The 22,929-nt window shown below is 51.1% G+C and overlaps 3 protein-coding genes across 4 annotated transcripts; 1 reads left to right on the forward strand and 2 right to left on the reverse strand.

Annotated features, from left to right (window-relative positions):
• Positions 1 to 488: 488 nt before the first annotated feature.
• Positions 489 to 7,619, reverse strand: DYNLL2 (dynein light chain LC8-type 2). Of its 2 annotated transcripts, XM_065853267.2 has the most exons (3): positions 7,472 to 7,619; positions 4,024 to 4,162; positions 489 to 2,368 (listed from the first exon to the last, which is right to left on the reverse strand). In XM_065853267.2, the coding sequence occupies exons 2-3, from the start codon at positions 4,153 to 4,155 to the stop codon at positions 2,231 to 2,233; spliced, it is 270 nt and encodes an 89-aa protein (XP_065709339.1). In that variant the 5' UTR covers positions 4,156 to 4,162; positions 7,472 to 7,619; the 3' UTR covers positions 489 to 2,230. The 2 variants fall into 2 exon arrangements, with proteins under 2 accessions (XP_065709339.1, XP_065709338.1); XM_065853266.2 differs by lacking the exon at positions 7,472 to 7,619 and having other exon boundaries at positions 4,024 to 4,181.
• Positions 7,620 to 14,784: 7,165 nt separating this feature from the next.
• Positions 14,785 to 20,111, reverse strand: LOC139829495 (uncharacterized). Its single transcript, XM_071817158.1, has 5 exons — positions 19,989 to 20,111; positions 19,527 to 19,714; positions 19,161 to 19,425; positions 17,943 to 18,936; positions 14,785 to 16,795 (listed from the first exon to the last, which is right to left on the reverse strand). Exons 1-4 carry the CDS (start codon positions 20,109 to 20,111, stop codon positions 17,944 to 17,946), a joined length of 1,569 nt encoding a protein of 522 aa, XP_071673259.1. The 3' UTR covers positions 14,785 to 16,795; position 17,943.
• On the forward strand, positions 18,694 to 22,047 carry SRSF1 (serine and arginine rich splicing factor 1). Its single transcript, XM_065852893.2, has 4 exons — positions 18,694 to 18,887; positions 19,071 to 19,255; positions 19,482 to 19,654; positions 19,919 to 22,047. Exons 1-4 carry the CDS (start codon positions 18,694 to 18,696, stop codon positions 20,111 to 20,113), a joined length of 747 nt encoding a protein of 248 aa, XP_065708965.1. The 3' UTR covers positions 20,114 to 22,047.
• Positions 22,048 to 22,929: the final 882 nt, after the last annotated feature.

Below are 22,929 nucleotides of genomic sequence, written 5' to 3' on the forward strand. Positions count from 1 at the left end.
GGCTGTGCAGAGGGAAGTGCTGCTGAACTTCAGGCAGTTCGTATCTTCCAGAGCTACACAGACGATGGCTCAAGGGGACAGCTCAGGACACAGCACCGGTGCCATCACAGGGCTGAGCAGGGCTCAGGTTCACTGCCTAAGTGCTAGAGGTGGAAGCTAGAGTTTATTTTCCTCAGCCTGAAGCAGGATCCTGCTGCTGTGACACATCCAAGGAAGCATTAAACCCATTTTCTACTTGCATGTGTCAGTCCTGGGGCACACTGCCCCTCCTGCAGCACCCCGGATACAACCACACATTCCAGGAAGCGCTGCTTTCCCCCAGACACAGCTCAGGCTGGAAATGTCGTCTTTCACCTCGGGCTGGGATCAGTTCCTGCCTCCTTCAGGTCATCGGCATCTTCCAGGGCAGAGGACTCCCTGCTCACCCTCACTGGACAAGTGCCATTTTCCCTTGGGACAGCTGGCAATGAAAAATAAACTAGAGACTGTTTAAATGTGTCAATTCACCTTTAATGTTTGAAAAAAATAAATGGTATTTGAGCCATTGCAGTTATGAAGGGAACAGATCTTGCTCCATGAGAGACTGTGAAGAGGTTCACATTAGACTCATGCTTGGAAAAAAAAAAAACAAACCCAGAACATTCTCCTTTCAGATCCAGAGCAGACTCCTGAATAGACAAGACCACAAAAGTGCCCCAGACAGTCCAAGGCACATTACCCCAGTGCAGACATTTCCATCAACATGAAGTTATGACAGCTACATTCTTTCTAGTTACAACATTGTTCTATCAATATTACAAAATTAGGCATACTTTGGATTTTGCACAGAGACAAGAAGGACTTTTACTTCAGGAAGTAGTCAACCTGGGTCAGCAAATCATTTCACAATGAAGAGCTCCCTTCCCTCTGCTCTTCCCGCCCCAGCAGTGACTTGTTACCAACACCAAGTTTATCTCGGAGACAAGTCAGGCTCACCAGCCCCGCAATATTATCTATGCATTAGTTAGCAAACCAATAATTAGACCTTATGACAAGCACCAGGTATTTACTTGCCATTGCACAGCATTTCTGCACACCCAGATAAAAAGAACTTCCTGCAGCATAATCCAAGAGTCAGTACATACTAAGACAACATCACTGCTGAACCTATTGGAGACCAAGACATTTGTCTGCCTTTGAAGCAGATGTTACATGAGTTTCCTTCACACAAACATCACATGTAAATTTAACTTCTTGGTACTGTGCTTTAAGAACAAAAGCAGATATCTGAACATGGAGGACGGTCCTCCAGAAATAGCTTATTAGCTACAGAAAATTAAAAAAAAAAAAAGACAGTGGCCACTTACAAGTCTTCCACATGACTAGCTTGCTTTAAGGAGAGCATCAAGTTAAGGCAGTGTTGAGACAACTGGCTAAGAACACGCCAAATCGAGCTGTTGTCAGCAGTCACCAATTTGATATCCTACTCCATTTCAGGGACAGGCCACGTGGCTTTAGATCTCAGTATCAAGGTCTAAAGACTTCAGCCCCAGGATGCTGCTTTCGGCACAAGCAGCAACTCAGGTGGGTGTTTGTTGAAGTCTTCTAGACCAGGCTGAGTTGCTGACAAGTCTAGGTCAATATTTCAGCAGAGCCAATGTTTTCACACAGCGGTGGGCACAGCAAGAAGAGCAAGGGTGCCAGCTGCAAGTCTGGTTATCACAGTCCGAGGTGGAGTTCAACTTGGGTGTGAAAGCCACAGGATCAAGAGCCACCCACCAGCTTTCAGGGCAGGTCTAAGCACCTGCCCGCGGTTACTGGGAGAGCCAGCTCTCTGCAGTCTGCAGGGTGGGGACGGAGGCTCACACTGGCTTCGCTCCTCGTTACAAGATTAACAGTCTAATAAAATTCGGTAAGGATGTCAGGGTCTTTTGGCCTGCCCAAATAAGTTTTCCCAGCCTCAAAGAAGGAGTTACCACCGAGGGAGCTGTTGTGGAATAGTTTTATTTCTTCCCACGTAAAGGCCATTGATTAAGCATTTACAGGTTTCCTAGTGCAATACAACCAAAAAAAAAGCAGTAACAAAAAAATGCCGCCTTCTTCTCAGGCAACTAAACAGAAGTAGATTTTTACTGCAACATATACACATTAAATATAGTATACAGTCCATGCAGCGGCATAGCCATGTTAAAGGGAGTCGTGGCTTCAGCCATCAGTGCATTACAGTCCAAACTTCACCTGCTCCTACTTCCTATCCAGACTTGAAGAGAAGAATTGCAACCTGACCCAAGTAAAAATAGATGAAGTGCTTTGTCTCGTGTGTTACATAGCTGCCAAAGTTTCTGCCAACAATGCAGTGCCAAGTTGGGTTGTATTTCTTGTCAAATTCCTGAGGAAAGAGAAGAGAGGCATTAAGGCCAAGAAAGCCCACACGAAAATAGTTTTAAGTACATACTCTTAGCTGGTTCTGTTCACACACTATCGCCTCTCCTCCCACCTGCAGCATTTTTAGATTCCCCAAAGCCAGACACTATTACATTAAGCAAGGTAGTGACTGACACAACCAGACCTCTGCACTGGATTGTTTGAAGGCTCCAACACAAGCAAGTTATCTCCTGAGACTTCGAGCACCCATCAGCCCTGGGCAGAGGGAGCAGGCCTAAGAGCTCTCCCTGGTGCAGGGTTATTCAAGCCCTGCGTGTAGGCTAGCTCAGGGGAATATTCCTCCTCTCCCATTCCAAGCCCACTCACAAAACACAAAAAAAAGATTCTGGCATGTCTGCCCCAGCAAGGCATTTGAGTTTAAAGGTCACCTAAAAAAAGGAAAGAGAAGTCTGGCTCTTCTTCACAGAAAGGGGACAAAATCTGCATTGAAACAGAGAGCACATGAGGATCTAAGAGGTCAGAGGTGAGCAAGCTGAATGCTGGCTTAATAGTCAGTCTTGTACTCAGCAGGTAGGATCGGGTTAAAGACCATTCTCCTCCCTCTAATTAATACAGAACTCCCAAGATCACCCTTCCCTCCCCTGAGACAGAGCCAGAAGAACAGACTCAACATTCAAGATTAAAGCCAGTGCTAGTTCTCAGACACCAGCAAGACACTTTGAGCTCTTTGCAGGTAACCTTTGAAGTACAGAAAAGCTTTCTTGCCAGGGCACGAAGGTGCACTGAATTGCTTCCCTCCTCCCAACATACTCTCAGGAAATAAAGGCCAACTTCTTGGATGCCTTCTGCTGCACTCACTCACTTTACAGGCTGCTTTGCCCCAAGCACTTGGAGATAAGTCTTGCCTCCGATCAAAGTGATCTGAGAAGTTAGGAGACACCTTTGAAACCTTTACATTCAAACCTAGATTACAAGCAAGGCTCAAAAGCTAGCCCAGGTACCAGGACTACATAGCCTAAGCAGCACACTCTGCCCTTTCAAAAGCACTTCGTCCAGCCATCAGAAGTGGCTACAGGGGGAACTGACAGCTCCCCAGATGCCATCAAGCTTGGTACTTGTTAAGTTAATGGGTTCCCGCAAACGGGGAAACAGCCCTCCACAAGCCAGAGCAGCTGCTTGTGCTGGTTTTGAAGCAGCACCTTTCCCAACCCTGCCAGCCAGCACAAGGCTCCATCCTGCTCCACATCACCTGTCCCAGAGCCAGGAACACAGCAGACAGAACTGCATGTGCACAGCTGCCCACCCAGAGCGAAACAGAGTAATCCCACCCTGCGCTGGTGCTGCAGGTCCAGCAGCAGCATCTGGGGAGCAAGTGCTGAAGAGAGACTGAGCCAGCTCTTCCCGGGCTGGCAAATCCAGAGGGACAGCGCTCACACTGCTCAGAGCTTGCCAGAACAACACACCAAGCCCTGCTCTGCCACAGACCTCCCCTGACCTTGGACAAGTCACTCCATCTTCTTGGGAACAGCACTAAAGAGGCAAAGAAAGCATCTTCTCTCTCTCCCAAACACATGAGTATGAAGTCTCAGACACTCAGGCTCATGACCAGCACACATACTGAGCAGCTGCAGGAAGTCTCAGCCAAAACAGCACCCTTACCTTTTTTATATATGCTGCAATGTCCTTCTCTATGTTGTACTTCTCCATTGCCTGCGTAGCACAGTCGACAGCATCCTGCTGCATGTCCTCGGACATGTCGGCATTCTTTATCACAGCCTTTCTGTCAGACATCGTGAACCTAAGGCAGAACATAGATTGCTTGAATCCCTTCCCAAGAAAAGAGAAGCTTCCTGTACATCAGAGGTTGTCCTTTCTGTGGCAGGCTGTGTCACAAACTGATACTACAACCCCCTGCTACACCCAAGGTGAGTTCATCAGGGTGGCCTACAGTAGTCCTAGGCTAAAATGCCCCTTATAGTCAGAGCACTGTGGTGCTGGCAATGTCTGGAGGTTAGATCAGAGACAGCCCAACATCAGCACCTGAAAAAAACACAGACAGAAAAAGCTTACGTGGGAAGAGGTGGGATCTGCAGAGAGCCACAGCCCTCCTGAACATCAATAGCCTACAGCCAAGTGTGCCTTCCAGGAGCACCAGTGGTTTGGATCATCATCTGTTCAGAGCCTTGTGAGTGATGGGTCCCAGAATGCCCATCCCCAGCAGAGAAGCTCAGGAAGCACGCTAACAGCAGCGGTGTTTTTTATTCCACCCCACGCCAGGATTACAGTCACTGCTGCGAGGTTAGCCTGGAAGGAGTGGTGTTCCACATTCAGCCAGTCACCACCCCCTCACCTCACCGCTGCTTTGTCACTGAAACTCAGACTTCAGCTGTTCCCATGGGACAAAGCTGGTCTGACGAGCCAGAAACTGGTTAACACCACACTGCAGCCTGGAAACAGGGGCAGCAAGCCCCACACAGAGCTGGCACAGCAAGGGCCTGGCAAAGCCACTGCCTTTTCCTCTCCCTGTCTGCAAACCACAACACAGATGCTAGAAACCAGCACACAAATGCTGCCCTGACCTGTATGAAACTAGAAACGGGTACACTGGAGCCAAGCGTTTGGCCGCCTTGGTTCAGGAGGTTCATACCAGTCACTGAAACCATTTACACATAGATCTGCTGTGGACTTTCCAGGGAGATGTTCAGCACTGCGAAGTTTTCAGTGCAGTTCATATTATCCTAGAAAATGGGGATTGGGCAATCCCAGCCCTGCAGCCTCTCTTCAAGCAAAGGCTGCACCACATCCCCTGTGGAAGGAGCCCTGTGCAGCCCTCGTGCTGGCTGGCACACCCCAACACCCCCATGGGCACCAGACTCTCATCCCCAAGCCACCTCTTATCTGGGGGACCCATCCAGCAATGGCCTGCACTGAGAAGGACCACAGCTGCTCACCTTGGGAGCAGCTCTTACCAGAGTATATTAAAACTTCGTGGGAATAAGCTTCTTAATGGCAAGGAGTGCCTCCAATTAAGCCTGCAGAGCACCATTAAGTTTGCTAAATCCTTTTACAGTGCCTTAAGTCTTGAGTGATACTACCAAGTATGTTTTGAAATAGTGAAACTACACATTTTTAGCTCTACTGAGGAGTGAAGAAAATCTGCTGCACTGATCGCTTCCTGGAGCAGTCCCAGAAAACTGAAGGAGTAGCTTTGTTACAGCAATTAAAGGAGGCTGCTACCCAGAGAGAAAGAGAATCCAGTTACATAATTGCAGCCCTCTGATTACAATACTTCAATTCTTCACTCTGCCTGCAGTTGAAGACTTCTATTGCAACCTTAATTTATACATTTTAGATAAAATGTTTAATGGAGCATTGCTATTAACACACACTAATAGCATCAGGAGAAATGACAGAAACTGAGCACAAACACTAGAGAGCACACACGCCTACCACAGCTCTGGAAAAGCCACGGCCAGACAGTTTCTCTCCCTGATGTGGTTTAAGCCGGTGGGTTTTAGCCTTTGGCCCAGAAACCCTGGCAGGACAGGACATGGCTCAGAACACTCCAACAAACTGCCTGTAGATTTGGATTCACTATCCAGGAATCTGGCAATCCCTTGGAAAAAGTCTCCTGGATGTCCAGCCCACAGGAAAAGGGCAGTAGGGCACTTGTGGGTCATTCTTCAATGAAAGCCTCTTTAGGGAAAGAGGGCAATCAAGCTCTCATGCACATCAGGCCTTCCTTCACACACTTCCACTGCACCATGAGTTCAGAGGGCACTTCCCATTACATAACCAGTGACCTGCAAAAAGCATCTTCCTTCTTCATTGTTCAAGCAAAGAGCATCTCAGTGCATCTCATGCTGCCGAGGGCCAACAGCGCCAGAGAAAAATAAATTATTCTTCTTCAGTAGAGCTGCAAGAGCCATTCGGCCTGCCCAACCCAGCACCACACTCCAGGGTACAGCATCCTTCCCAGGCCAGTCATGACAGAGGCTGGCAGCCAGAGGGAGGGTCCCCACACCCACCTTCAGGCTGAGAACAGCTCTGAGAGCCACCCCATCCACCCACAGGAACTCCACAGAGCAGGGCCTCCAACTCAGCGCATTCCCCGTGGGGTTGGGGACATCCTGCCCACAAGGCAGCCCAGCAACACCACATACACACCTGATCCCTAAACCACAAGGCCGCAGCTGGCCTTTAGGGTCTTGCCACTCAAGTCTGGCCCTCCCTGAGGAAAACCACAAAGCCCCAACACCCCAGGCAGGATGATGTCTTAATAGAGGAAGACCACAGCGCTAGAAAAGCCACTCCACGGCAGAACGAGGCCTTGGGAGGGGAGGAAGCACAGCTTCAGTACCAGCACTGCTCCGCACCAGAGCAGGATGGGCCTTGGGAAGGTGATTAGGCCCAAGCCAGCACCCAAACCTTCCCTCATCTGGGTACACTGAGGTCTTGGAAGAAGGACAAGGCCCAGGCCCAGCATCCAAACACTCCCCCAGCAAGACAGGATGGATCCTTGGAAGGGGGATGATACTCCAGCTTGGCTACACTCCTTCCCTCACCAGAACAAGATGCAGCTTTAGGAGAATGAGGCACAAGCCCCCACACCCACCCCTTCCCTCCCCGGGCACGATGGGGCCCTGGGAGCTGGATGAACCCAAGCCCAGCACCCACCGTTTCCCCAGCAGGACAACCTGGAGCACGAAAATGGGGACGAGGCCCAAGCCCAGCACCCACTGCTTCACCCACCACAGCAGGACAGGGCCCTGGGAAGGGGGAGCGGCACAACCCCTTCCCCTCCAGGGCAGCATCAGGCCCGGGCAGACGCTCCCAGGAACCGGGCGCATGTGCAGGCCGGAGCCATGCGTGACCTTCACGGGGGGAGCCCCGGGGGCACCCGAGGCAGCGGTGACCTTGCCCGGAGCACGGCCAGCAACGCACGGGCGGCAGGCTACCGGGGCGGGCTCCGAGCGCCGCCGGGGGCCGCTAATAGCCGGAGCCGGCAGGCCGCCAGGACCTCGATCCCCTCCCCCGGAACAGCCCCGCCGCCACCTCACACACGAAGCGACCGGTCCCCGCCGCCCCGGCGGAGGATGTCGCTCACCTTCACAGTGACAAGGCCACCCTGGGAGGGCGAGGCGAGGCACGGCAGCGAAGAAAAGGTGGGAGGAGGCCGGAACCCGTTCGCCTCTGCCCGCTCCGTTCCGCTCCCTTCGCCGCGCCGAGCGCTCTGCGCCTCGCCGCCGCGCCGCGCTCAAATACCGCCCCGCCCGCTGCGGCGCGCGGCCCGTCGCTCCCCCATTGGCTGCGCCGCCCTGCGCGCCGCACCCCCATTGGCTGCACCGCGGCGCAGCCCGCCGCCCCGGCCCGTCCGCCCGCGCTGTTCTGCCTACATCCTGTTTCATCCCACAATGCCGCGGGGCGAGCGCGGGGCGGGGCGGCGCGGGGCGGTGCCTCGCGGGGGCGGGGGGGCTCCCCCGATGCTGTGAGGAGCCGGGGCCTGGTCCCGGGGGCCCGATCCCCGGGGGCTTCCAGCCGCCTTGGGGACCCCGATCCCCGGGAGTGACCCTGAACCCCTGGGAGGGACTCACTACTTTGGGGAGACCCAATTCCCTTGGGGGGAACTGCCTTGGGGGAGCCGGACCCCTCAGGGGGGCCTTGCTGCTGTGGTGTCCATGGGGCGCTGGGCCTCACACCGGGCCAGGTCTCACAGGAACAGCATGGGAGCAGCAGGGCTGGCAGGAGCCTGGCACAGTGATGTGACACTTGGCTTGCCCAGGCAGGACTCTGGGCACATGCGTGCCCTGCTAGCTCCTGCCTTGGTCACTCCATTTCCCTTGAGTGGAGGTGCCAAGAAGCCTTTTGCAGAAGCCTCCTGAAGAAAAGCCCATCGAAACAAAAAAATCCCTGTTGCCATGCTGTCCTGCTTCCCGCACCCTTCCCGTTCCCATGCAGCAGTGCCCAGTGTGGACTGGAAGATGCTGCGTGGACTGAGCTGGCTCTTAACGAGAGCAGTTTTAATTGCATGTGTGGCCTTGAGCACCAGGGAGACCACTCCAGCTACTGAAATCTACCTAATTTGATTGCTCCAGGAAGAGAGGCTGATAAGAGAACTCGAGGGGAAAGGCTGGAGTTCATGGCTGTGTTTTCGCCTTGTGAAGAGACGGCCCAGGAATGGGCCAGTCCCTCGTGCTAACAAAGTGGATGTTTCCTGCTGTGACCTTTGCAGCCTCTGAGATACTGGTGAAGACTCTCAATAGCAAATAAAATATTTACTATTCCAGACCTGAGCTTCAGCCTCAAGATGAGCAGGAGCCAGCAAGCAGCAGCAAAGCGAACAAGGACTAACACTGCGGGGCTCGGCAGCACTGAGTTTGTAAGGACCATGGCTGCTGGCATGGGACCTGACCTCCAGCCTTCAGATGGATAATTGAGGCCGTCAGCCTGTAATCTCAGTGTAAACCACATCATCCCAGTTACATCCTGCATCCTTCCCCGGAGCTGTCAGCAGCAGAAGCGCACGGAGGAGCCCCCCAGCAGGCTCGGCGCTGCCCTTTGCACATGACGGACCGTGGCCTTGACGGAAAAAAGTGCTTCAAATGCCACGGAGGGAGATGCATTCCTGAATCGTGACAAAAAGCATTTATTTATAAATTCCTCCGAGTGCACTATATAAGGCACTTCATGGGGATTAGCAGGAAAAGGGCCTGGCTGTGAGGAGCCCTTTGCCATCTAAGGCTGCACTCCTCCTGCCCCATGGCCACATGCTCCCCCACAGGACACGTTTTCCAATCCCGGGCGATTTCAAGTGAAAAAACACAGACTTTGTGTGTGTGTGCCCTAAACAATGCAGAGGTTTGGAAAACCAAAAGCTGGGCTGACAGCGCAGCTGCAGCATCGCACCAGTTCCGCTTCCATGCTGCACCTCCACAGTGATGTGCCATTTTGCTTCTTATTTAACCCAAACCCACTTTGCTACAACTTAGCCCACAGCTCATCGCTGCAGCTGCCTGCTTTCGGCTGCCGGAACAGGTTCCTCGCCAGCCACAACCCCTCCAAAGCCGCCTGAGTTATTTTTTACCGGGAGTCAATTGTTTTGGCAAGTGTTGTGCAAACTGCATTACAGAGGGTTTGCTGTCAGTCCTGGGCTGCTTTGATCAATCTTGTCTGCGAAGCAGTTTTCAGCGCCCTGGTTAATGTACGTTATTATCTCCCTGAATCCCTGCTATAGAACCTGAATAAATCCTGTGGAAAAAGAAAGTGCCCTATAAAAGGAAATGCTCTGTAAAACTGCAGCGGGGAGCTGCCACCGCCAATGCTGAGGGTTTGATCGCCGTAAGCAGTCCATTAACATCCCTATCAGACCCCACGTCCCTCTGTTCATTGTTCACAAATTTGGGATGATAAAGCATTTTCACCACCTGCAATTCTCATCACTACAAAGATCCCGTCTGGTGCATTTCTGTCTCCCAGGGGTTGCTCTCACATCCCCCGAGAAATGGGAACCAGGTTCTCCCCATGCCCGGCGCGCTGAGCACCTCATCCCCACACCTGATCCTGCATCCCAAGAACCTGGAACTGTCCCCATGTCCCCAGCCAGGTAAGGAGTCACCCTGTTTCTGCTGCGGGAGCCGTGGGGCGGTAGGCGTGGGGTACTGAGGTGTTCCTGCCCATAGAGAAACGCTCCGGTGTCGGTGGGATATCACTGCTCTGGCCCAGAGCAGAGACAGCTGCAGCGTGGCACCACGTCAGGGCAGCCTGGGCTTATCTCCAAGGCAAACAGGCTTAAAGTGTGACAAGTTCTAGAAGACTTTTTGTCTCAGCCTCACTTTCCATGAGGTAGCATGCTCCTTGCCATCCCGCAAGCGTGGCAGAAAAAATCTAATACTAAATGACTTGTGAGCCTTGTTAATATGTATTCAGGTCATCTGCGCTCTTCAAGTTTTTGCAAGTGACTTGCGGTGTGCAGTTCATGCAGAATCCATAAATAAAAACATCTCTCTGGAATCTCAGTGCGGTTGTATCAGCATGTGAGCATAACAAGTGCCTTTGTGCGTGCACAGGGACGAGGGCTAAGCCGGCCAGCCCGCGGCTCCCAGCACCCAGCCCAGGCCCCAAACCAGCTGGATGTGCCAAGAGTTGGGAACTCCCTTTAATCTGATCTCTCCAGGGGGGAAAGGTGGGTTTAGAGACAACATAAACACCAAAGCAAAAGTCACCTCAAAGCCACGTGCTGTGTGGCCATGTCCCATGGCTGTGCAGGGCTCCCAGTCTGACCATGAGGCACAGGGCTTTTGGGACACAGGTTAAGGAAAAGAGTTAATTTGACTTCTGCCCTTGAACTTTTCCATTTTTTCTCTTCTGTCCTCTCTCCCATTACAGCATTTGGGCTGGGTGCTCCTGTGCAAGCCCTAAACCCAACACGGTTTATCCGCGAGGGCTCCTGCCTGCACATCAAAAGCTTCCTAAAGTTTTCAGACTGTTGTAATGATCTGCTCCAGCCTCCATGAGCCACAGCACAGCCCAGGGTTGGGTTTTTGTGGTGGAGCAGAGCCCAGTGCTGCCCTCAGCTCAGCTCATGGTGCTGGGATGTGCCCAGGTGCTCTGGGCTGGCTACGGGGGTTCATCCTGCACCACTGCAGTACATCCCTGCAGGCGGTGTCACCTCCACTCTGCACTGCTCCCTCCGTCCCCAAGGTGTCCCCGTGCCCAGAACACGCTGGGCGCTCATGGGTGAGCCAGCTGGGAAATCTCCTGTAAATCACTGGGTGCTCATGCATGAAATAATGGAGCAGTCATGCACGCACTAATTGGACATTCATATGCAAAATAACTGGGCACTCATGCGTGAACAACTTGGGTGCTCATGCACACACTAATTGGGGGCTCATGCGTGGGGTACTTAGGCAGTCATGCACATGTTAACTGGGCATTCACAGGTGGACTAATCCTGTGCTCGTGTGTGAACTAATTGTGATCTGTGTGCAGGTTCTCTGCTCATGCAGGATCCTTGTGGTTGCCCTCCTGCACCTCCAGAGCACCCATACATGATTAATTGGGTGCTGATGCATTCACTAATTGGGTGCTTATGCATGAGCTCGTTGGGTGCTCAAATGTAAATTAACTGGGCACTTGTGCATTCACTGGTGGACACTCACAGGTGAATTAACCAGGCACACATGCATGATCCAAGCAGGACAAGCTGAGCACAGGGACAGGGAAACCGGCCAGCACCAAACACGGGATGGTACCGCGCCAAAAATGCCCCTGGTTCCACCGGCACGCGCGAGCTGGTGGTTCTGTCTCCCCGGCAGCCTCGCTGCCACGTGTGAGCTGATCTCACACCTTCCCCCGAGCTCCGCGGGGCGTAGGAAGGAGCTGCTGCCGCACAGACAACCTAAACTCTGCTTTGGCACAGCGTAAATACGAGAAGCTCCAAAAGCAGGAGACGAGGTCTCTGCTGTGTAAAATGATTTGGGTCAGTCTCACTTCTGCAGTGATTTATTTAAGCTCTAGCAGTTCTTGGCCTGAGTGAGGGAAAAAATGAGGAAAAAAAAATAGAATCCCCCATATTTACACGATTTCTGTGTAATGTTTACATTGTGGAAGCTACAGCATCATCTGCCAGTGCCATTTTAATCCAGGCTGCAGACATTTCCACTACACACATTTCTTGGAGTTGTTCTTTCAGGTGGAGCAACTTGCTAAGCACAAAAGCTCAGCCTGCAAAAGCCTTCGAGGGGCTGGTTCTCGCTGGAAGGCACATCCCGTCCCTCATCACTGCTGGGCCTTTACCAGGAATAATCCTGCCTTCCTGCAATCGAAAATAGACCATTGTGAACGGATCAAAAGCAAAGCGGCCAGAAACAACTCACTGTGGGTGCAACTCTGCAAACCCACACCCGCACCAGCCCGGGAGAGCAGGACCAGAATGGAGGGGATCCCCCAGGCCAGGCACTGCAGGCAGTGCCGAGGTGGGCAGCTCCATATATGTACATATAGATCCAGCGGGCAGGTGTTCATGGCGCTGTGACACAGCTGCCAAAGCCCCAGCTCTGCCCTCGGTCATCTGTTAGTGCTCTCACCAGATCCTATGGAAGGAGCCGCAACAGTTGATCCAATCAATAAAAATACATTTTATACATCCCTTCGGTTTGAAATACCTCTCTGTCTATAAGAGGCCACGAGGGATTTTCTTTTAATTAGAGGAATGCTTAAGGCTACTCCGTCTGCTGCTGGATCTGCCGTGGGAACGCAGCGGGGAGAGGAGAGGTTGTCCTTGTGCCGAGCTCTGCTCCTGTCCCGGCTTCTCACCAACAGCAACCCACCGCGAACCGCCAACGTGGGTGTCCAGGACGTGCATCACCAGTGCTCGCGGGCACTTCAGCCCCAGTCCATCACAGCGCTCACCTCGTGTTTGACTCCAAACAGGATTGTTAGTGAGCAAAGCTGCCTCTGCCCAGGAGGATGAGGAGAAGCAAAAAGGGGAATAATAATAAAACAAGAGCCCTAGGGGAAAAAAATACTCACTGACGTCTTTGATGCTCTCGAAGCAAACACAAGTATATGGAGGCACTGCTTTATGTTCACCCCCAGGACCAGGAGCAGACATTTATTGTTCCTTTTCCTCTGCTGTTAGCAGCACAGAACCCTCAACATTACCCAGAGCACTGGGGTTTGGGTCAACTGGTTCCCATGGAGGAAATGCAGCCTTTACTGGTGCTGCAGCTTCCCAGCCTCCCCAGGTCTCCCAGACCTCAGCCACGGAGCTGCCTGCTCCTTTCATCCTTTCTTTCTCACGTGTGGTTATTTCGGAGTATAAAAATGCTAATATGCTTCCTGGGAAAGTGGCAAAATAACATCCACATGTTCATGCCTAGGTGCTGCCTCTAAAATACAATTATCTGCTATTCTTATTTATTATCCTCAAGCAACTGCACCCAAAAGGCATATTAGGAAAAAGAAAAAAAACAGTTTCTTTTTTGCATCTCACATTTCAGTTGGGCTGTTGTGGTACCAGTCAGTCCACTACCACCCGAGAAATGAAAACGGCCTCACGTTTGCTCTGCACTGCAGGGCAGTGACCAATGGCCACCTCCACGCCTAATTCTGAGCGCGGATTTTAACTTGCTCATTTAAAAGCAGTTGGTTTTGCACCTTTCACCTTCTTTAAGAATGATTGGGATATGAACTCTGACGTTTCCTAAACTGGGGATATCTGGATAATAAAATGCTGTGAACCAGGATTTCCACTGGGAATAGCAGAACCTTTCAGCAAACTGCTCCCACCCCGAGCCTTTTGCAAACAGCTGGGTTATTTTTCCTCATTTGTTTGCCTTGCATTGAGCTCCAGCAGCCGAAATGCACAGCTCGGCGGCGCTCCTGCCTTGGGCTGTGTCACTTTTCGTATTCGAGCGTTATCGCAGTCCCTCGCCTTCCTCAAATCTTTACACAAAGTTCCGCAGGTCAACGGAACAGTTCCTAAAACTTTATTTGTATTGAAAAATATTCTGCTTGGAACCAGTTTTAATCCATTTCTCACTCATTCTGTTTCCATGTATTACAAAAATCAGCGACCCCACATTGATGCCACGGGGGCCGCGTCCCGTTGTCTCTTTTCAGAGCGCGGGGGATGTGGGCAGCGCTGCCGGCGGCTCTGAGGAACCTAATGGGAAAGCTCCTTTTAGAAACCACTGAGGCTAAGCAAATCGGGGTTATTTTTGGAGAACAAAATGATTCAGCTCTACGCACTGCCGAGGCTCGGTGGCACGGCCACCGGCACAGCCACCGGCACGGAGCTCTCGCTGCCGCCACAGCCACGGCACCGCCGTGTCCCTCTGGGGACGGTGACAGGTGCCACGTGCCAAACCAGAAGGTCTCGATGCCGCCGATGCACATGTACAAAAGGCACAGGAAGGTGTTGGGGGAAACGCAGGGAGAGATAAAAATCGCCATAGAACAAGGAGCAAAGGAGCAGCCGCGGGGAAACCTTGCCAGCCAGCCTGTGCCTGACCACCAGGATCCTTCGGAAACAAGCAGCCCAAACCAAACGCTCTTGTTTGCTTATTTATTCCTTAGCGGGTTTATTTTCATTACCAGCTTGCATCCCAAGGGCAGGTTTTGGGGGATCCCAGCGGGCAGGGAGAGCGGTGGCTGCGATATTCGGTGACAGCCGGCAGCAGTGGGGATGGGCAGGAGGAGCCCGCAGAGCCCTGTGGGAGCAGAACTGTGTTCCCAGGGGAAAAAATCAATTAAAACAGGTTGGGGGGGGTCAGTGAAACCTTTCAGTCCGTGCTATAATAACTGCTGCCTCATCCCCTCCCCACCCCAGACACGGTGCAGTGGCACATGGGAATCAAAGGTGAAAATCGCAGGAACATCAAAACAGGCAGCAGAAATCACACTAGAAGCCCTGATTTTTATTTTGTAATTAACCTTTAATTGCTACTAGCAAGACAAATAACCACGCAGGGTTTAACTAAACTCTGCTTCCGTGCATCCCTTCAACTGGTCCGGGGTGAGGAGGTGGCAGCTGCATTAATGAAGAATAAAGAGCAATGTCTCAGAATTCCTAAAAATGAGCATTTTCACAATGCCTTCCAAGTGCGATTTGAACTCGGTTGGTGTCATTTGAGGGAAACGCCAGTGGGTGCCGCCTGCTCTGCTGGGTGCCTTTTCCTCTTCAAACCCACGTGTGTCCTTCCAGGCCAGATATCAGGAAAGGTTCACACTCAGAGTGTGTTGTGCATTTTGTTTGCACCAAGACATGCTATAGCACATGTATATGAAACCTTTTCGCTTACACATAAATCTATATAAATAAAATGAGCTCTGCCATTGTGGTAAACCTTTTCAAACTGACACACACTTGCCCGGTCTTAACAATATGCTCTGAGTTTCGCTGAAAAAAATCACAGGCTGTATTTTTGCATCCTTTTTTCTACATGCAAATTAATAACTTCAGAATCAATAACTTAGAATCAAAGGCCCTCAAAATATCAGCTTTATGACACTATCTGTGCGGTTTCGTGTTACTGTGGAAATGCCAAAAGAAACCACTCCAGCAGCGCATTCAGAACGACGGTTGCGGGTGGGAAACAGCGAGTTTGGACAATGCAAAGCTCAGTTCTCAGAAAAAAAAAATGTTGCAACTAAGACGCCGTTTTCAAAATGACCCTTTTCTTCCAAACAATCTGAGCTTTGACGAACAATTCTTGTGCAACAAAGTAAGATTAGTCGCGACTAATCCCAGCTGGATCGCGCTGCACTAAGGAGGCGATTTAGGAAAAACAGGTTCTCGGTGAAGTGATGAAACACGGCAGCCGCGGCTCCGCCTGGGAAAGCCGCTGCCTGCCAAGTCCCCTGTGCCGTCATCCACAAAAATGAGTGGTGATAAAGCATTTTAGTATTTTTGCTTTAACAGAGCCACTTGAAGCATGGGGATGGCTCTTTGCGAAGAGCGAGGGTGCGTTTCACACCGCGGGTGCGAAGAGGTCTGGGCGGGAAGGGGATAGAAGACAAGTTGTGAAAACGCCAGGAAAGGGCCCAAGCGCCGTTGCAGGTTTTTGTTCTCGCCGTGGGAAGGGCCTCGAGCGGAGCGAGGAGCGGCCGCACCAACACTCCCCCAGCACAGCACCCGCGCACGTTCCGCGCTCAGAGCTACACAGTTAATATTTGCATTATTCATCAATATTCTCCCTTTGAAAGGCCTGGTTTTCATTACTCTGATTTTGAGACCGAAAGTTGTCATTTTACAGCAGTTGCCGTTTTTTTTTTTTAAAGCAAGATCACTTGCCGTTTCCTTCCCACTAATTTATTTTCTACATAATTAATGATTCTCCACATACACATTGTGCCAGAAAGCCAAAAGTGACTCTGACAAAGCAAACAAATGCTCTGCAGCTTATCCAGCTGTTTAAAGCGCTCTGCTGATAACAGAGTTAAAAAAGGGAACGAGGAAGAAACCATTCGATATTTCTATAAAGAGACACTTCATTAAGGTAATTAAGGCAATCAGTTAAAGCAGTTATGAGGATTATTAACACACAAAAGAAAACATGCAATAGGGTTTTCACAAACCAGGCACGCTTACTTTATTTTATGACGCCTTTAAGAATAACTCGCAGCCGTTTAATAAGCTTTTGAAAACAAAGACTCATTTCTTGGCAAAGGACGGAGCCTTCTCTGCTCCCGGGAAAAGCGTAGTTGGGTTTGAGATTTTTGTTGTTGCTGTGAGTTTTGGTGGTGGTGGGTTTGGTTTTGTTTCCAATATGCAACAAGTATTTTTATTGAGCTGGCAAATAAGTGAATTAGCTTGTTAAATTGTGCTGGTCCTGAAGATATATTTACCCACAAGCCTGAAGTCCCGTAGATCAACGCTGGAACCACAGTCCCCATCTCACCAGCTCGTATCCCCCTACGAACAGAACTGTGAAACCACAACACTTTAAAAAATGCAGAAAATCCTCAAACGGTTGGTAGTTTATACTTTGCAAACCACCACATCTGATGCTGGGCTTTCTCATCCCATCTCCCAGTGATCGATGGATGGCAGCCTTTATTTAAACCACCACCAATTCACAGAGATATTGCCCATGTTAAAAATCACCAGAGCAGCACACACATTAACCTACACAAGAAACAATTAAAGGCATTTGTAACGGTCAAATGTGACGTTGCACTGAAAATATTGTTCTAACTGTAAGTCGGCAGGATTGCTGTTTTCTAGAGGAATATGCATTTTTAATTAACACATGAAAAATGAAGTATGCACGACAGACTCCTAAAGAGGCATGACACATTTTTCAAAATCCCTTAATTAACTTAGGAGCCTAAAGGGTTTTTCTACACGCTCGGGTACTTTAACCCCGTCACGGTGGTTACGGTCACTCAACCTTTCCAGCCCCATGTGGACTCGCGTGTGCTGGTACACAGGATACAAAGGGATGAGAGAAATCCAGGCTAGAGGCTGCTCAAGAGACACCAATTCAAACATTTTTTAGAAGTCTCCCTCCTATATCTTGTGGATCACACAGAAAAATTATTTGGAAATTCAATGTGACTTCAGCTGTACATTTATTTTCTTGCCTCTCCCTCAGAAAACCCTCTTCTCCCTTCTTTTGCACACATTTTTCATGTAACTCTACACCAAATTTCTGAAGATGCACCACACATCACACAGCTGTGCAAGGGCAGAGTCCTCAAGAAAGGTTTTAATGTGTCCACTCGAGAAGTGACTTTGCCTCAAGTGCTTTTGTTTCTCCACTTTTATTAACCGCATACACTAAAAGCAAAGTCCAGGACATTCTCAAGGTTTGTTCTGTCCAAAGTAACTGTGCTCAGCCTAAAGGGAACATCAGGGTGTTCCTGAGAGCAGACCATGACACGGCCTGATGCAAGAACAGCGCTCAGAATGAGCCAACAGCGCTAAGGCAGAAAAACAAACAGAACCCGACAGGCCTAAGACGTGACTTCAGTGCTGTGCTGAGAGCGGTTACATAAGTGGGCCGCACACGCGGCCGAGCAGCGGGCCCAGCCCGGGCCGCGCTCCTGTGCCCCCAGGGCGGCCATTTTACCTCAGCGTGGCCACGCCGGGCCCAGCCCGCCTCCGACCCGCCCTCCCGGGGAGCGGGCAGAGCTCTCTTCCCCACAGCCCTCGGGCACATCACAACGTGACAGAGCCACGACGGGACCACAGCCGACGGGACCACAGCCCCCGTGCCCGCCGCGGTGCCCCCCGCGGTGCGCCCGCTCCGCGATGCATTGTGGGACACACCCGCGCTTTGGCGCCAAGCGCCCCCGCCCCCGCGCTGCATTGTGGGACACGCCCCTCCCCGCCACGGCCGGGCCTTCTTGGCGCGGACGCCGCACCGGATGTGACGCCACACGGCCTGTCGCCATAAAAAAGGCGGCTGGGGATTGCGTCCTTCCCCCACCGGGAACAGCGGGAGGTTTTCCGAGGGAAGACCGGGCTCGCTGCACCTTCGCGCTCAGCAGCGGCACCGCCAGTACGGGTTCGGCTTCTGAGGCGGAGCAGCTAAGGGACGAGAGCAGAGGAACTACTTTCCTGCGGCGCCGCGCATGCGCATCACAGGGAAGTGAGGGCGCGGCGGAAGGCGCGGACACCGCGTGGTTGTGGGACAGAGCGGATGGTGCTGCGTCCCAGGGTGAGATCGCTGCGCGCAGTAGGACCGCGAGGGGAGCCCGGGTCGCCATTTTGAAGCGGTCGTTGGGGGAGGCGGCGTGTGCGCTCCCGTGTGCCCGGCCCCGCGCCCCCCGCTCTCCGCGCCCCGGCCCTCCACCGCCGCAGCCATTGCCGACCTTGCCATGTCCGGAGGGGGCGTGATCCGCGGCCCAGCCGGCAACAACGACTGCCGCATCTACGTGGGGAACCTGCCCCCCGACATCCGCACCAAGGACATCGAGGACGTTTTCTACAAGTACGGGGCCATCCGCGACATCGACCTCAAGAACCGCCGCGGGGGCCCGCCCTTCGCCTTCGTCGAGTTTGAGGACCCCAGGTGAGCCCCCCCGCCCCGGGGCGCTCCCCCGTGTCCCCCCAGCCCGGGCCTGCGGCGGGAGCGGCGCCCGAAGCCGCCTCGGCCGCGCTGACGGGCCCCGCGCGGGTGGAGGTGGCGGGAGCGGGAACAAAGGCGGGGGGACGCGGGGGGGTGACCGCGCTCACCGCCCGGCCCGGCCCGCAGGGACGCGGAGGACGCCGTGTACGGGCGGGATGGCTACGACTACGATGGGTATCGGCTCCGCGTGGAGTTCCCCCGGAGCGGCCGGGGCACCGGCAGAGGCGGCGGCGGTGGCGGTGGGGGAGGAGCCCCCCGGGGCAGGTACGGGCCCCCGTCCCGGCGCTCGGAGTACAGAGTGATCGTCTCGGGTGAGTCATTGCCCTCTTTTTCACCCAAGTGCTCCCCCGGGGTCCTCCAGGCGATTGTCCCGGCGAGGGGTCGTGCAGCTCCGAGCTGCTGCTTCAAAAGCATCGCTTGGGAGGAGTCCCGGCGCGGTGGGGCCAGCGGCTCTTCTGTTTCCTGCCAACTGATGCTGCAGCTACAGGAGATGAGAACACAACTTGATTTTAACGTGATATCTTGCTTTTGATTTAGGGCTGCCTCCAAGTGGGAGTTGGCAGGATTTAAAGGATCACATGCGTGAAGCAGGTGATGTATGTTATGCTGATGTTTTCCGAGATGGCACTGGTGTCGTGGAGTTTGTGCGGAAGGAAGATATGACCTACGCTGTGCGAAAACTGGATAACACTAAATTTAGATCTCATGAGGTAGGTTTCATGCTTACTTTCTTTGGCCAGAATTGGATACAAGGGGCTTAACAGTAGGATCTGAAGGTAAGGAACGTGTGGAATTCATTGCTTATGTACAAAGCAGCTAAATTAAATCTGTGGTCAGCGTATCAGGAGATAGACCGTAAAGCTTTGATGTCTATTTCCGTGCCGTAGTAAATGATCTCTTCGGTCTGTCAGCATGCCTAAAAAGATGGCCCTAAAGCCTCGACTTTTCAATCGAAAGTTCTGTCTATTCAATAGGGAGAAACTGCCTACATCCGTGTTAAAGTTGATGGCCCAAGAAGCCCAAGCTATGGAAGATCTCGGTCACGCAGCCGTAGTCGTAGCAGAAGCCGTAGTCGAAGCAACAGCAGAAGCCGCAGTTATTCCCCAAGAAGAAGCAGAGGATCTCCACGCTACTCTCCCCGCCACAGCAGATCCCGATCTCGTACATAAACGATCACTAGCTCTGATCTTTTTGTAGAACCCCATGTTGTACACAGTTCTCCTTTACTTAGTACAGTCTTTCTTTTTTTTTTTTAAATTCCAACTGTTTTATTCGAATTGGCTGAAGTGTTGAATTGCATTCTTGTGTAAAATCCCTAGTGAGTATTTGCTCCTTAACATCAACATTCCCCTTACGTCTTTGGTAAATTGTATTTTAATTGATGTCAGTCAGGCTTGTTCCGATTTAGTTCTAGTTAAATACCAACGTTCTTCACGCTGTGGTATTGCTGTGTAAATGTCTCCGTGTTCAGCTATGGTTTACACGAGCTGGGGATGTTGGGATGTTTGTGGCTAACTTGTCTCTTCTGGGGGATCTTATATTTTATCTTGCCTTTTCGTGTGTCTTTCTGTAGACATATCTGAAGAGATGGATTAAGAATGCTTTGGATTAAAGGATTGTGGAGCACATGTCAATCATTTTAGGATTGTCAAAAGGAGGATTGAGGAGGATCAGATCAATAATGGAGGCAATGGTATGACTCCAAGTGCTATTGTCACAGATGAACTTGGCAGTATTGACCTTATACTGAGAGACAGGTTAATTGAGCACGTGCACCTACGTGGCACTTCAGGCATGTTCTGGTTACTGCAGACTACAATTGCTCTTTTCTTTAAAACGTTTTGGGGGGGGCAATTGTGGCTAAGTACTTGCTTTTGTAATTCTCTATTCCATTCTAGTGGTTTTTTTAAAGGAATAACTGGGACGGGGGTGGGATATTGGTTTATTTTGTCATGCGGCATTTGGTTACAAGTGTTAATGTTCTGTAGTATTCGTACACTTGTAGTAGATCAAGGGTATCTTTAAATCAGAGTATAATATCAATACTGCTAAAATCTGCATGTCCTCTGTGTGACTGATACAACGTTACTATTTCATTTTTTAAAGTATCAGAACGAAAGCAAAAAAGAATAGAAAACCTAGTGGGGAATAATTCTTTAAGTCTCAGCCCTGGCCCCTCAGACTAATGCACAATTGACTCACGATAAGTCCGGAACCTCTGGGTAGTTAATGTGGTCCCGTCCAGCCGTGCAGTAGGTCGATAGCTGTACCAGTAAAGCTTTTCCAGTCTCATAAACATTTTTTGCAACCACAAAACCTGTAGCGCACCACCATGCGAGCGATGAGTATGTTGGCATTTTCAGTTGACGTATTGTAAATATTAGAGTGTTTCCTCCAAATAGTAATTAACATTTCTAAAGAAATTATCTGAGCATCACCATTCAAAAGTTTGTTTTGGGGAATTGATAGTTATTAATGTACATCTGTATTAATTGATGGCAAACATAACTGATCATTCCCCAGAATCCTATTTTTTCATTACAGTATCTAACTTTTTGCCTCCTCTTTTTTGGTTTTGCTGGTTATAAAGGTTTGGATTGGAGAGGGCTCACTGGATCCCAATCCTTGGAGCTGGATCATTGGATTCAAATCATAATGTGGATAGGATAGGGAGGCTGAATTACCAGGATTCATGGAGCGGGATCAGATTACCAGGAACATAGGAGTGGATTCCTGCCCCAACCAAACCGCATTCGTGTGGATTTTTTTATTCAACTCAATTGGCTATTCCAAAGATATTTTTTTTCCTATTTTTGACGATTGGAGCCCTTAAGATGCACGATGGAGTTGTTCATTTTTTTGGTAAAAGGAGCAAAGCGAGGACCTGGAGAGGTACGCTGGAGCAATCTCCTTGGAAGGATTCAGCACGAGTAGATGGTAAATGTTAAAGGGGAAAAGGGGGGTTTGTTTAAAAAAAAAAAAAAAAGTAAATCAATAAGTCATTTCTCTAAATTTAACGACAAAAATTGGAGTTAAAGATGACGTAGGTTTTCAATTGGCTATTGCCTTTTTTCTTTGACAAATAAAATTTTTAAAAAACGCGCATGGTTGTGGTGATTTGTTGCTCGGAGCGCGGGGCTCTGCCCGCTGCCGGAGGCTGGAAAACCCAGCTCCCAGACAAAAGGCTTTTGTGCCCAACAGAGCCGTAGTGTTCGCAGGAAGCGTTCGTGTTCGAGCTGCTCCCAAAGAAAGGATCGGTTCCCTGGGAAATGGGTGGAATTTACTATCCAAGGAGGGGAAAAGAAAAGAATTCTGGCTGCTCAAAAGAGGGTGCTTGAGTGGGAATGTTGTTGCTAAAGATACTCTGAGGTATCACAAAAGGAAAAGGGGAGATTAATCGGGCTCAGCACTCCCTGGTGTCCTGGGGTAGAAACAGGACAGACCTTCCCGGTGCTGCCACCGCGTCTGAAATGACGTTGCTTGCGTTTGAATATTTTAATGTACAGTGACTTAGAGAGCGGTGTCAGGATGGAGCAGAGAGGGGGTTTTCCTGCCTGTGTACTGGGGTCCTGGGGGTGCGGAGCAGGTGCTGAGCAGGTTAATGCTGGAACAGGATTTGTGTCAACATGGTCGCATTTTTGGACATGGATGAGTGTTGGTTGCTTCTGTGCCACAGGGAAATGTGTCCTGTGTGGGTCAGCGCAGGAGGGTCACGTTGTGTAAATGGGGTTTGGATTTGGAGCAGGATGAGCAGATGTGGGTTTTAACCCAATGCTGGGCAGGTGCTGGGGGTGGTGACAGGTGGTGACAGGTGGTTTGTTACAGAGCGTTGTGGCCCTGCACAAACTCCATGTTGCCCAAGGTGTGAACATGAGATGAGGCTTTTCTCAAAAATTCTGGAATCCCGGTAGCAAAGCCCCTGTGTTGAGTGGGAGGTAAAAGGCACGGTGTGGACAGAGCAGACTGACCCAGGTGGCTGTGGGGG

This window comes from Patagioenas fasciata, chromosome 19 (genome assembly GCF_037038585.1).
Source record: "Patagioenas fasciata isolate bPatFas1 chromosome 19, bPatFas1.hap1, whole genome shotgun sequence".
In the NCBI taxonomy this organism is placed as follows: domain Eukaryota; kingdom Metazoa; phylum Chordata; class Aves; order Columbiformes; family Columbidae; genus Patagioenas; species Patagioenas fasciata.